We start from the raw sequence: 15,183 nt of genomic DNA on the forward strand, positions 1-15,183 counted from the left end.
AATGGAGAGTGCTAGAGCAGGAACAGGACTATAAAGAAACTAATTAGCCATATCACGTCCTGAGGCTGCAACATGGACTCTTGGTTGGTGATGTCATCCTGGGTTCAATGTACCATGAGGTCAAATTTGTCCTTGAGCAAAAATATTTAACCCAATCCAACCTACCCTGCACAGTACAGAGAAGTCCCAAAATAAGCACCAAAACATCCCATGCAGGCACCAACTAATCAGCTAAGGCTTTGTTTGATGGTTAACGGCATTTTCAGTTGACCTGGAAGCAGCTGAAAGTAAAAGCCCATCAGCATTACGGCACAACACCATGAAAGTGGCAGTACATGAATAAGAAGCCTACTCCCGGACTTTACCATTGTTGTATGTCATTAAATGCCATATAATGAGCTGCTAAAAGCTACTTGAGTGCAGTTTCCTGCTTTAGCCTTGGTATATGAAGATGATAGACTACTGCCAATAAATTACTTGAAATAATTAGAGATGTGTTTAGTTACTCAGAGTAATGACCTTCATGGTTAAATCCAAGCACGAGCCATTGGAAGCATGCAGTATAAATGAAGACAGATTCAGAGAGACAGATGTGAGAACACAAACTAAATCCAGCTGAGGATAATTAGACCAAATCCAAACGCAGCTGAACAAACTCCAACAGAAAGAGAACAGCAGCACTGACGGAGGCATGATGATCCAGCGATTACAGTTTTTCCACAATAGATAAGAAACATTTCTTGACACCCTCAACAAATCGACGCACTGCCAAAGTCCCATCCAAGGTCCTCACAAATCCCTGTTGGCTAATTATGCTCCTGCCTCTCCTCGTCCTCTGTGAGACTCAACCCGGGTTCATCCAAACAATGGATTCATTTGTTCGTTCTACAGAATCCAGACCAAACAGCCTCTGCATAGAAATACAAACATTTCTGCAGAAAGAGAGAGAGACCTATAATATAGTATGATTGCATCGTGTGTCACAGCACAGTACAGGCTGAATGTTGTGCTGTATTGTGTATTGACACATATTTTAATCCTAGATATTCTCTGTGTACTTTCTCTGTGTTCACTTGTGCGCTGGAGAATTGGCCGATGCTGTTAATTGATTAAAGTTTGATATGTTCTTCTACCTCAATAACTGTCTTCTGACAGTTCATCAGAGTATTGTAGCTGAAAATGCAGCATCTAGTCTTCAAACCACCGATTACATATGAGAGAGTTTTGGCTTCTTCTCTACTTAACTTGTAGCACGGTGGTAAAAATGCAGAGAAATGATGCAGAAGTGTAAAAACTGCAGTTCCTCTAATGGAAAGTTAAGATTGAGTCTAAAATGAAGAAGGTTAAAATGTTCAACTTTAAAGCATAAATAGACATGTGCAAAATCAGCCTTGGTCTCAGTCGGGACGCCACTTTAGCTCAGCGGGTGAGCAACCACGGGCCACATGGCCCGAGTGAAGCGGGACGGGTTTGAATCTGCGTGTCTTCCCCTCTCTCTCTCCCTAGTGTCCTGTCCATCTTCTCTGCTGTACTATCATACGAAGGCAAAAATGCAAAACAAAAATCTTTAAAAAAAGTTGTGTGGATGCTTTGATTTACTGCTGTGGTCACAGAAATCTGTATCCATTCACCGTCTTCTAGGCTTCACCTTTGACATTATTACTGAACTGGATGTTTCAACCATAGTGATGGTAAATCTGGCAGAGCCCGCTCTGTAGTCAGGATGGACACAGCCATGGAACATCACGCCACCAGACTGGTTAAGTTCATCTTTTATATACAGTTTATGTTCAGCGCCTGCTTCATTTTTCGTGTCTGGGAGAACTTGAGCATCTCTGCTCCTCGTTATGACCTGGATGTCCTCAAACTTCATTTTAAGTGAACAACCCTGTGCTATATTTCATGAAGTCTAAATTGCATTGTTTGGCTGTCTTGCAATGACATGTGGCAATTTCTCCTGATTATGCTGCTCCCAGAGAATCTGCTGAGATTGGGTCGCACTCTCTGCTCCTCCTTTCATTCCATGGAGAAAAACATGGTTTAGTCACTAAAATTTCAGCTGAATTAGGTAAATTAGGTTTTACATCCTACCTGTTGAAATTACACTTCATTTTATCATTAGCAACAATCCATATTCCACAGTTTGCCTGGGTCTGGGACATGGGCGAAGCAGTCCATGTGGAGTTTCCCAGACCTCGTCCTCGGCCACTGAGTCTAGGTCTTCTGAGGGGACACGGAGGCCAGCTGAGAGACAAAATCTCTACAGATCCTTGGTGAAGAGGATTTCCTCGCAGCAGGACATGTCAGAGCAGCTTCCACCTAGAAGCATCCGAGTGAGATGTCTGAAACGCTCTCTCTATGGTTTCCTGACACGTTGGTGGAGAGCTCTGTCATTTGACAGGGGGAGGAATAGAGCCACGACTCCTTATTATTAGCAACCAATGTGACCGAATTTTGTTTTCATTGTAACCAGTGACATCTGCGCTCAACTTGTGCCATCTCTGGTTAGCATTACGCATCATGGTGCAAAAATGTGCTTCAGTGGGAAAGTGTTTAGAATTTTGGAAAAAGAATAAATGAGATTTGCAAATTGTGTGTGTGGAACCTGTTTAAGGTTTTGCCAAGGGAGTGATTGAGTAAATGAATGTCTCCAGGCCACTGAGCATTTGGTTCAGAGAATACGAATTAGAGTTTCAGCGTTTCAGAAAATCTCTAAAAGTTCTGCACATGGCCATTTATAGCGAGGCACATAAATATAAATTCTGCCAGAGCACAAAGAGAACTCTAGCACTGTTATATCTACACAAGCCACCTTTACTGTCAAAGTGCCCTTAGGCAGGGCATCTCAGAGGGGAAAAAGACTTCACAGAGATTGGTTATTACAGACGGAGAGCGAGCAGCAGAAGACAGGAAAACAGTAAGACAGGAAATCTAGCACTTTAAAAGACACTGATGTTGATTCAGTGCCTATCAGTGCAACCAGCAGTTCCACTCGGGGCCATAACAAGTGCAGGAAGCCTGTTTGGAGTGATGTGCATTTGCTCCTCCTGAGTGTCACAATCAAGCAAAAGAGAAAAGTATATGATGTTTTGTGCGGGAAGGAATACAACTCCCACGCGTGAGAAGCACCTCTTCCTCTCCGTCTGCATTGGCTTCAGCTCCTGCTGTCTTCACCGTCTCCCTCCCTTCATCCCCTTAAGCTCTCTGTCGGTTCGCTTCATGACTAATGCTGCACTCTCATTACCCAGAGTCCTGCTGTCGACTCGCCCGCGTCTTCATCCTCTCCCTCTCTCATTGCTAGCGTTCTCAGTTATTGCTTTTGCTGTTTTGTATTTCCATTCTTTCTTCAGCTGTCACTCTCTCAGAGACTGACACTCACACACAGACTGAGATGCTGAGAGCAGCATCACTTTTTTTTTTCCAGAAAAGACAAACCCACTGATGAAAACAAAAAAATGGAGCCTGGAATGAAAGTAGGTCTCATTATGATGTATTCTTCCGCTTTGAGAGGACAGAGTCATGAGCAGTTGTGAAATATTGAGATGGATATGCAGCCTTCTGAAGCACATTGATACCATTAACTCAGATTTATGTAGCCCACTAAAAGCTCTTAAATTTGACTACTGGCAGAAAGTATTGTTCAGTCAAACAGCTGAACAATGTCGCTCTTAGATTCTCTTAGAGACCGCCGTCAATGGAACAGACGTGTTCAGGAGACTTAATTAAAACAAAGACAAACTGAATTGTTTTAAGGAAAAGATCGGGATTGGAATTAAACCCTGTGTTTGTATTTGGTCCTTTTGATGTGATCCAGACCTCAAGCACAAAAACCTATTTTTTTAAAAGTTTTGATGCAAGTTAAGATTATTAGAATTAGAGATTGAAACTTTGAAATGTAAACTGACATCATAATCACAGGCTGAACAAATGGTGTCTCTTGGAAATAGCTGTGAAGTATTTGGTATTCTTGGAAAGTCATTTAAGAAAACAAAAATGAACAAAGCTGTCAACATCTCTGCGGACGTGACAGCGATGCGACGAGCTTTCTGTTATTTTCACAGCCTGACTTTATGAGGATATGATCTGATTGTACACGTTGACACTTGAGCCCATACAATATGGAAAATGAGAGGAAATCATAGGGTGCATAAATAAATGGTTTCCCCGAGTGGGTTTGTAGTGCCCAATTAATTTGAATCAGTGTTGATGTGTCGTTGGTTTTTTCATTTTGCATATATTTTGCATTTTAAATACAGTACTCAGCAAAGCACAATTATGTCAATAAAACAAAAAAAGTCATAATTGTGTGTGTAGTCATAATTAAACCTGTTAGAAATGATCATAGACAGAAGTAGCCCAAAGCAAAGCTACAACTACATAAGCAAACACAGTGACACAATCATTGCACATTCAAAATCATAGATACAGCCAGTTGCAGTACACAAGTTAGCACAGGGTCAACGTTGCAATGAAATGCATTTGACAGCAGCAGACAGTGTAGTACAGTGGTTTCATTGAACTACCAAATAAACAGCTCTTTCAGACACGTGAAGCACTTTTGCTACAATTTTGTTTGTATTTAATAAAATAAAAATGCAGGTATAAGCGTGCAAGCGTATAAGCGTTTTCAACTGCAAGTGAAAATAGTTTTCTTTCCAAATAAATCTGTTGCTGAACTAACTCAGCCCTCAACATGTTTGCACTCTCGTTACCTCGGCCAGGTCGGCGGCTCCGAACCGCGGTAAGTAAACTCTGGCGAAAACGTCGGGTCCGTGTGGGGCTCGTAGCCACGAACGAGCTTTACTGTCTAGGTCAGCTTTGCTAGCGAGAGACAGAGAGAGGCGCTGAAAGGCTGCTCCAGCAGAACTTTATTGTTTCGGAGGAAAACAGGAACACAGCGTACAGTCGAGTCTTAACAGCTTACTTACAGCTGGGCTCGTCAGTGGTTATTATTATATTTACATGCTTCCAGCTCCCGTTTCTGCTCGGTGACAGCTCGTACTTTTCCACTTTCCTTTTTCTCCCTCCCTCACGCTCACACAGCGGGAGGGGCGGTCCCACACGTTCTCCCTGCTGCACGGACTACACCACCCATGAGGCCACAGTCTTAAAGGGCCATGCCTGTAACACTCTGCCGTCGTATTAAATCATTTTTCGTATAATAATTTAAAAAAAATATTTCTTCACATCAATATGCGGGCCGCAAGTAGAAGTGACGTGGGCCGCAAATGGCCCACGGGCCACGAGTTTGAGACCCCTAATCTAAACAATAATGCACTTTTGTCAAAACCACTTCGTTACACAAGGTGTCTTTTAAATCAAGATCAGGCTCTTCCTGCTTTGTTGAGGTGGAATATGTTCACTCTGGGTTTGTGTGAGGATACTGGCTCTGCAGATGCTCACTAAGAGGCAGAGTTGGCAATACAGTCATTCTGTACTTAAGTAGAAGTACAAATACTACTGTTGAAAAATACTCGAGTAAAAAGTTGAAGTACTGTTTCAACCTCTTTACTCAAGTAAAAGTAGAAAGTACCAGCTCTGAAATGTACTGAAGCTAAGAGAGTAAAAGGAGCTCTTTGGAGGAACCGTGTGCTGTACTAACACAAGGATACAATAATATTAGTAGAACACAAACTTTACTCTAACTTTTTTCTAATTATAAGAATAAGAAGGAAAAATAAAACATACATTTCTATTTTCTGTTGTCTACGTTGTACAGCTTGACTTTGCCTCTAAACAAGAATATTTGTCCAGTCGAGGGTTAAAGTGGGGTTCAGCAGGTGGGGGGGACCCTAAAATTGGTCGTAGTGGAAAAGAATCACAACTCACAATAATTTCTATTGAGAGCTCCAGTAGATTTTCTCAGTGTCAGAATCAGAATCAGAATCAGAATACTTTATTGATCCCTGGGGGAAATTATTTTTTGTTACAGTGCTCCATTTTAAATCAACATTAAGACAAGACAGACAATACGCTAACTAAGAATAGTACAATATATACATATATATATATATATACATACATACATACATAAGTCACTTATAAATAAATATTTGGAAAAGAAACATGTGTAGTTGTAGCAGCAAACAGTGTGTTAAGTGGATGCGTTGTACAGGGAGATGGCCACAGGCAGGAATGATTTCCTGTGTCGTTCAGTGGTGCTTTTCGGTAATCTCAGTCTCTCACTGAACGAGCTCCTGTGACTGACCAGCATGTCATGGAGTGGGTGGGAGGTGTTATCCAACATTGTCTTTATCTTGGACAGCATCCGCCTCTCCGACACCACCTTGAGGGAGTCCAGCTCCATCCCCACAACATTGCTGGCCTTACGGATCAGTTTATTAAGTCTGTTGGCATCTGCGACCCTCAGCCTGCTCCCCCAGCATGCAACAGCATAGAGGATCGCACTGGCCACCACAGACTCATAGAAAATCCTCAGCATTTTCTGGCAGATGTTGAAGGACCTCAGTCGCCTCAAAAAATAGAGACGACTCTGGCCCTTCCTGTAAAGTGCTGTGGTGTTTTTAGCCCAGTCCAGTTTATTGTCAATGTGTACTCCAAGGTATTTATAGTCCTCCACAATGTCAACACTGACCCCCTGGATTGAAACAGGGGTCAAGTGTTTCCTGGTCTTCCTGAAGTCCACGATCAGTTCCTTGGTCTTTGCCACGTTGAGCTGCAGATGATTCTGCTCACACCACGTGACAAAGGAGTCGACCACAGCCCGGTACTCTGTCTCATCATCCCTGCTCATGCATCCAACCACCGCAGAGTCATCAGGAAACTTCTGAAGATGGCAGGTCTCTGTGCAGTGGCTGAAGTCTGTGGTGTAGAGGGTGAAGAGGAAGGGGGAGAGGACAGTCCCCTGTGGTGCCCCTGTGTTGCTAATCACCTTGTCAGACACACACTGTGGGAGACGTACATATTGTGGTCTTCCTGTCAGGTAATCAACAATCCAGGACACCAGAGAAGCATCCACCTGCATCGCTGCTAACTTATCACCCAGGAGGGTCGGCCTGATGGTGTTGAAAGCACTGGAAAAGTCAAAAAACATGACCCTCACAGTGCTCGCCGGCTGGTCCAGATGGGTGTAGACACGATTGAGCAGGTAGATGATGGCGTCCTCTGTTCCGAGACGAGGCTGATAAGCGAACTGAAGGGGATCCAGATGTGGTCTTACTATGGGTCGCAGCTGGTCCAGGATGAGCCTTTCCAGGGTCTTCATGATGTGGGAGGTCAGTGGCACGGGCCTGTAATCCTGGGGGCCACTGGGACGAGGCGTCTTTGGTACAGGGACGAGGCATGATGTCTTCCACATCACCGGGACCCTCTGCAGACTCAGACTCAGCATAAACAGTTTATGAAAGACTCCACACAGCTGGGGGGCACAGGCCTTGAGGACAAGGGGACTCACTCCGTCTGGTCCAGCAGACTTGCCTGAGTGAAGTCTCCTCATTTGCATCTCAACCTGGTATTGAGTGAAGGTGATGGGTGGGGGAGGGGTGTCAGGAATCTCACAGGAGGCAACATGTGAAGAGAGAGGCTGGCACAGTGGTGTGGCTCTGGATTCCAGGCTGACTGCAGGTGAGGTTGTGGGGGTGGGAGCAGACACTGTGGTGTCGAATCTATTGAAAAACAGATTCAACTCGTCGGCTCTATTCTCACCTCCCTCAGCTCCCCTGCTGTTGGTTGGCCTGAATCCAGTGATGGTCTTCATGCCCCTCCACACCTCTCTCATGCTGTTCTGCTGGAGTTTCCACTCCAGCTTCCTCCTGTAATTGTCCTTAGCCTCTCTGATCTTGTCCTTTAGTAACACCTGGACCTTCCTCACCTCCTCTTTGTTGCCCCCTCTGAAAGCCCTCTTCTTGTTGTTGAGGAGGGCTTTGATGTCCTTAGTCACCCACGGCTTGTTATTTGGGTAACAATGAACAGTCTGAGCTGGAACAATGGAGTCGGTGCAGAAAGTTATGTAGTCTGTGATACACTCAGTAAGCCCATTGATGTCCTCGGCGTGAGGCTCACAGAGTGTTTCCCAGTCGGTCACCTCGAAACAGCCCTGTAGTTCCGCTATTGCCTCCTCTGACCACCTCCTAACAGTCCTGGTGGTCACAGGTTCCCTCCTCACAATTGGCACATAGCGGGGGGTGAGGTGAATCAGGTTATGATCTGACCTACCAAGTGGGGGGAGGGAGGAGGAGCTGTATGCATCCTTGACGTTAGCATACAGTAAGTCTAAAGTTTTCTCTCCCCTGGTGGGACAGTCCACATATTGTTTGAATGTTGGTAGTGTATTGTCCAGTGATACATGGTTGAAGTCACCCGAGATCACAATAAAGGCACTCGGGTGCTGAGTCTGTAGCCGAGCTATGGCAGAGTGGATAGTGTCACATGCAGCTGTGGGGTTAGCAGAGGGGGGAACATAGACAGCCACCAAGATGACGTGAGAGAATTCCCTGGGTAAATAATACGGCCTGAGTCCAACAGCACACAGTTCAGTGTCCGGGCAACAAATCCTTTCTTTGATTGTTATGTTGGCAGGGTTACACCACCGGTTGTTAACTAAAACAGCAAGCCCACCTCCTTTACGCTTACCGCTAGCGATGCTGTCCCTGTCCGCCCGAACAGTGTGGAAGCCTTCCACGGAAGCATTCTCATCGGGAATGACCTGGTGCAGCCATGATTCGGTGAAACACATCAGGCTACACTCTCGGTACTCCCTCTGACTCCGTACCAGTGCTGAGAGCTCGTCGATTTTAATTGCCAACGATCGCACATTTCCCATCACGATAGACGGCAGACACGGTTTAAACCTCCTCCTCGCTTCGAGCCTCCGCTGTCTCACCGTCACCTTTTTTCTTCTCTTCTGTCCTTGACCTCTGCATCCCCGATGTGTTTTCCTCCAAATTTCAGCTGGTACTTCTGCGGGCACTTCTGCGGGCCTGGCCAGCGAGCCGGCCGGCATCAGGGCGATCAGCTGATCTCTGGAGTAAACAGTCCGTGCGTGTAGGAGATGTGCCGCGGTCCCGTTCCATGATAAAAGTAACAGTTCCACGGCCACCAGAAGAACAAAAACTCTCTCAATCCACATGATTGAGTAAGAGATAGAAAACGGAGGAAAATACAAGTCAGAAAAAAAAAAGAATACGTAAGAAAAAAGAGCTAAACTAAGAGAAAAGCAGGAGCGACTGTAACAGGCTGCACGCTGGTTGGCGCATGCGCACTTAAGCAGCAGTGATCAGCTGACCTGCTGCTCTCTGTGGATGTACACCTGAATTTTAAGTTGAAGAACCCATAAAATGAATTTGAAATTCCCGCGTCACGTTGATCTAGCCTGACAGTGGGACGACAACACCCCACCGGCTGAGTGGGTAAAAAGGCACCTACTCAGCAATTGTGATTACCAAGATTATTATTTCTGAAATGAGGTTTAAAGAAAGCAGACGTCTAAATGAAGTCATGTAAAAATGATGTATGATGGAAGCCAATGCAAAAAACTCACAGATGACAACTGCTCAATCTTATTGGTCGAAAGTTCAGAAAACAATATTACTAAAAATACAAATCATTTGATTAAATTTCTGAGCAGGTGAGCAGTAACCAATCCCAAAGTCCCACACTTTAATGCAAATGGATGTAATGTGCCGACCATGGCAACAAATGCCCTTTACAGGTTAACTGAGTGACAAACCGCCACACTGAAAGTAAAGCAACAAAAATCATCCAAAAATAATAATTCTCCCCCGACGAGAACAGTCAGCAGCAGTAACGTGTTTACCTAAAAAAACACCATTTACTAAATGAGCAGGAGACAGCGTTACAGTGTTTGTCATGTCAGATACGATCTTCATGGCCTGACTGCGACTGAAGAAATTATATTACAGTTATCATCTTTGCCACTGTGTAGCTAACTCGTGGTTTATTACTATGCATGTGACAATTCTGCAAAATATATCGTCCGGTTCAACGGCTCCATCATGCCTGTAAAATGTGAGAAGATGGAAGCACAACACAGAATAATCAATACATGTTTCTGTTATGATACATTTCAGATTTAGCAGCTTCACGCGTGTTTCTTCTCTGCGATTGGGGTCATTTACATGTAGCATTTCTTTAGAAAATAGTCACATTTTTCAACATCTTCTGGCATCTCCACTCTGATGATATGGTTTGACATGCGTGTACATGATTTGAAAATAAAACCTATTAAACATCAGTCTGCTAACAGTGATTATCAGCCTTGCCCATCGCTCTTCTTTAACAAGACCCTGAGTGGTTTTAGAGAGAAAAGTCCTGTTTGTTTGCTGCAGCAGGCTCCAGAGCCTCAGGCTGTGTTTACTGCTGACAATATCTACATAGCAGAATAAGTATAACGGGTTCCTGAGTGATTTGGAAAAGGCTGCCAGAGAGACAGCCCTTTTTTCTGCGTGGTTGTTTGTCTATCAATTAGAGTGTCAATTAAATAAATGTGTTTGGGCTCCATCTTGCCGCTGGCAAAGAACAGAGCTGTCTAGAGACACACCTACAGGAGGTTCCCAGCCAAAATCACTTTCAACACATTCCCGCTCAATAAACACGATCACACAGAGATACTGGGCCTTGTTTGGGACTTACAAATCCAACAGCCAAACCACAGACTGACATTTTGTTCCATGAAATAGGGAGCTTAGCTGAAAATCTGCTGTTGCACAGCCACTGGAGCAACGGTGGGTTTAGCTGCAATGCAACTAAAGACAAAACAAACATTTCAAATGACTGATTGAACTCAGAATAAGACACAAACAGAAAAATAGATAAGTAACAGACAGTGCTGCAGCAGACTCCCATGTGAACTACTACTAATGTGAAATGCCAACAACATCAAAGCAAAATTAGTAACCAGTGAGTCCTCGATGCCACTATATTAGAGACAATTAAAGGAAATGTGAAACACTGCAATTTGTCATTGAGTTTGGAGAACACCTCCATATGACGGTCAGTGGAAACTCTGAGACTCTTTCCAAATGTAAATTCCACCACTTGTTATAAATGCCAAACACAAAATAAAGATGAACAAACACATTAACCCTTTAAGACCGACCATAGAACCAAGTCCACCAGAGCTTATATTATATTTTTACCTGCTGTGGAGCCATTTTTGGGAGCATTTCAAGTTGCTATACATCAATACAACCATTATAGCCCAGATTTTAATAATATGTCTGCATTAAGTGCATAGTAATTACATAAATTGCAAAAAAGTGCAATAAACTACAAAAAAATCGTTTTTGTTTTTTTAACATATATTTCTAGTTAGAGAAATTTAAGAGGTTTATCCCTCAAAACTGTAAATACAAAAAAGTTACACAAAATAGTTTCCACAGGAAATTTATTTTAAGTGTCTTCATAGTTTTATTTTTGAAATACACCAATTTTTATACACTGCAGGAAAAACGAAAATAAATATTATACTGCAAATTTGCAAAAAAGCAGCATATGGATCAAAATAAACTATTTCCAGCAGTGCAATATGAGTCCTCAGCATCCCAGAAACGACACAGAAAGTCATAAAGTCAAAGATAACTTTTAAAAACACCAGTATAAGCTCATGAGGCCCTGATGGTAAAAAAAAAACTACATTTCCACGAAAATGACGTCACGTCCGGTTTCGGGCAGGTAATGGCGGACATGCGATAGTTCACGCAGATGGACGTAGGAAGTGTTATGAACAGCTGATCGGATCGGCAAAGCGTGTTTCTGGAATATTGTGTTTTTGTTGCTGCAAGTGCTTTTTATGCAGTTTTAGCAAAGCTGTATGTGGAAGGAAACTGTGACCGAGGACAAGCTGATGGCATAAGATGTAAGTACAACTCCTCTGGTTTCATATGCAAAAAAAATTATTAGCTTACGTGGTTGCAGTGATACTGGGATTTAAAAGTAGTTGCGCAAAACAGAGCGTGCCCGCTCCGACCGGCTTTAAAGGGTTAATGCTACCAAACCAGAACCTTATCATCTAACGTCTCTGCTGTTTCCGTGACAGCAGAAACTGCTCCTGTTTGTGGACCGTCAGAAACAGTTACCTCCAGAGGAAGAGCTTTCAAGGCCATCGGAACTATGTTGGGGTGTCTAAATTTCTACGTTGGACGCAGAATGTCACGAAGAAAGGAAAACCAGAAACAAACAGACCACAGGCCCTTTAGCTTCTTGTAGCACAGTGTTGACTCTGGTCTTTACTGAGTTTGTTCAGTGGAAGAAAATCTAATACCCCCCATATGATCTTTTCCACATTGTGTGGGAGAAAGTCAAGACTCACATCCCTAACATGCAACCGCTGCTGGACCAGCCACTGTTGCAGCGTACCAGCGTTCATTGTTACAGATGCCATTAACCTGCAGTCATTTACAGCTTTATTGTCTTTGCTGTAACACCGTTCAGCACTAAAGACCAACTACATGGTTAAAACTGAACACAGAGGAAGTGAAGCGGAGAGATCGCCGTGTTGACTGTATGCACAAAGACAAGCTGTGATGTCAGAGCCACACAGGGTCACGGCTGTCAGAGTGGTAGTGCGATGTGGACAGACAGTCAGGTCTTACCTTCTAAGACAGTGAGCTTGGCGCTGGTGTTGATCTCTCCCACGCTGTTGGTGGCGGTGCATTCATAGATGGCCTCATCGCGGTGGGTCCTCAGCGGTTGGATACGCAGCACTGAGCCTGAGCCGTCGTCAAACTCAATCACCTGAATCGGACAAAGAGCGGGTGTGACACAACGCCTGTTAACTTAAAGCTTTTAGGAATGCAAGACAGCTTTGGAAGTATCCTAGTATCGCTAGTCTGAAATAACTGTTCAATCCTTACATATGCAGAGAATTATGAGTTTGGTGCACTACAATCAACAGTCTTTATCAGAAATAACTTAAACTAACAAAACAGTTTAAGCTATCCAGATGATTCGTTACATTATCAGTCTGTCAGGATGCTTTTAAGACGTGTGCAACATATGTAAGAGTGCTAGTTGATTATAAGGAGAAGTTTCTCCTTTTTAAAATGCCAAACATTTACACAACTGCAGGAACCACTTCTGCAAAAGCCGTCATTTTAACTCACAACACTAACACCACTGTGCTCGGAGGAAGGTGGGCTGCATTCATGTCTATGACCTTTGGAGGAACAAAAACATCTCTGCACCACTCCATCCATTACAATGCTGGTATATAATAATCAACCTCCAAATACTGCATGTGACATTCAAACGGGTCACATCCCATTGTGTGATTATTACTACTCAGTTTGTTCAGTGTTTCAAGCTGAATTTTCCTTTTTCATCATTTATAATGTTTCCATACTTTGAAACATTCCCCCTGTTTTGTCCAAACAGGTTTCTGTTGTTGTTTTCCTGCAGAAGACAACTTTATTTAAAAAAACAAAACAAAACGACGAACCGACTTAAATGGCAGCTTTGGAAAATACATATTCAAACAGATTTTATTTTTATCATTTTCTTTTTTTAATAGAAGAAAAAGAAAAACATCACATCTTCATGTAAACACTTTTGAATAGTCATCATGTTTAGGCTCATTCACGCCAAAATTATTTAGGCTAAATCTTTAAAACAGTGCCATTGCACACACTTTTCAATCGCACAGATGCAGGATTCATTATTTGCAGTATCTTATCTGATTTATTATGAGAATGTCATGCATCAAAAATGAGGGCAAAAGGGAGGAGATGGCGTTTAATCGATTATAACACGAGGTCAGAAATATAAGTGCTGACATGAGTAGTGTCCACAGAAACCTCTGAATCTCAGCTAAAAGCTCATGTAAACCATGTCTACAAACACCAAAGCAAAGACACCAAACAGCTAAAAGAGCAGTTACGTCACCATGAATCTGTGGACAGGTAATATCCATATTTTGATTTATGATTTTCTGGAGTTAAAGGGGAACCAAAGCATATTTTCAAAGGTGTTATATGCTATAAAATACTTTTAAAAATTAGGTGAGGGAAATAAAAAATAAATGTTTCTATGTTTGAGTCACAGTAACTTTGACACAGTAACATGTGCAGTAATATTTACAGCTCTGATGACATCTCACCAGTGTTAGCTTTATTTTGACACCAAGACTGTTTACACAGAGTTTGTAATTGTAGAGAAATACATTTATTTTGCTCATTTCATTTTGGAGCAGGAAGCTCACCCTTCTTGTTATACCCTTTAGATGAATACAGAGTTTTTTAATTAAATACATATTCTTTAAATAATGTTCCCTTTTATAAAAAGTAGGATCATTAAAAACCACTAAACATTTATTACAGCTCTGTCACGTAGAAAAAAACGGTCTTTTTTCTGTGGTCTGTTATATAATATTAGGGGTGTTCGTGGCAATTAACTTTTTGATCGACTAAGCGGGTCAAGTAAGAAACACTTAAATATTAAGTTAAATTTGAAAACTGTTTAAAAAAAATAGATCCCCATTCCAGATTCCAAAATGTCATGTGACAATCTGATCTTTGATCCTTTGAAGCTTTTCCTTAAGTAAGGGTGAGAAACAGCAATTTTTAGTTCGTTTCCTCGCAGCCTTCAAACGTTCACTACAGAAACATTCGGAAACCTCTCAGAGTCATCGGATACAAACGCCAACAAAACGATTACGCCGCCTCTCCTTCCTTGCGTGGCCGGCCAATTTCTCCAAATGGCCTCTTATCCATCCAAAGGGCATTACAGGAGAGTAGGAATGAAAACAAGCATCTCCAGAACAAAATTCAACAAATTGAAAAAGAAAAAGTTCACCTGGAGAAGAAGTGCTTACAAATGGAAGCACAAAACAAACACCTGGAAGAAACACTACAGCGCCAGCCCAACATCAACATTATTAATGAGGGCTGGGGGATCAAGTTTGCTCAAGCCAGAGAGCAGATTGTATTCCTCATCAAAGAAAACAAGAAAAAGAGCGCTGAAGTTAAAGAAATGTCCGAGCAGCTTCAAGGCAGGAAAGCCACGATTGATAAGATAGAGTGGGATCTCCAATACATGGACCAACAGAATCAGCTGCTCCAAAGAAAGCTTGATGAAGCTGAAGACAAAAATAAAGAAGTCCTCCAACAGAAGGAAGAACAGGACACAAAGCAAAACGACCTGCAGCGCGAACTCCAAGGCATGCAGGAAAAGTACAGAATGGTGAAGGGAAGGTTGGACCAAACACTG

The 15,183-nt window shown here is 42.8% G+C and overlaps 2 protein-coding genes across 5 annotated transcripts in view; one reads left to right on the forward strand and one right to left on the reverse strand.

The window, feature by feature from the left end:
* LOC145420475 (uncharacterized) overlaps positions 1-15,183 on the forward strand; it is a 262,367-nt gene that overhangs the window by 231,455 nt on the left and 15,729 nt on the right. The gene's annotated exons all lie outside the window — the stretch shown is intronic.
* ptprfa (protein tyrosine phosphatase receptor type Fa) overlaps positions 1-15,183 on the reverse strand; it is a 259,648-nt gene that overhangs the window by 178,174 nt on the left and 66,291 nt on the right. For all 4 annotated transcript variants that reach the window (XM_080289757.1, XM_080289754.1, XM_080289756.1 and 1 more), the window contains exon 4: positions 12,573-12,714. In XM_080289757.1, coding sequence (XP_080145883.1) covers positions 12,573-12,714 — 142 coding nt within the window. The remainder of the gene's footprint in view (positions 1-12,572; positions 12,715-15,183) is intronic.

Source organism: Astatotilapia calliptera, chromosome 15 (assembly GCF_964374335.1).
Source record: "Astatotilapia calliptera chromosome 15, fAstCal68.1, whole genome shotgun sequence".
In the NCBI taxonomy this organism is placed as follows: Eukaryota; Metazoa; Chordata; class Actinopteri; order Cichliformes; family Cichlidae; genus Astatotilapia; species Astatotilapia calliptera.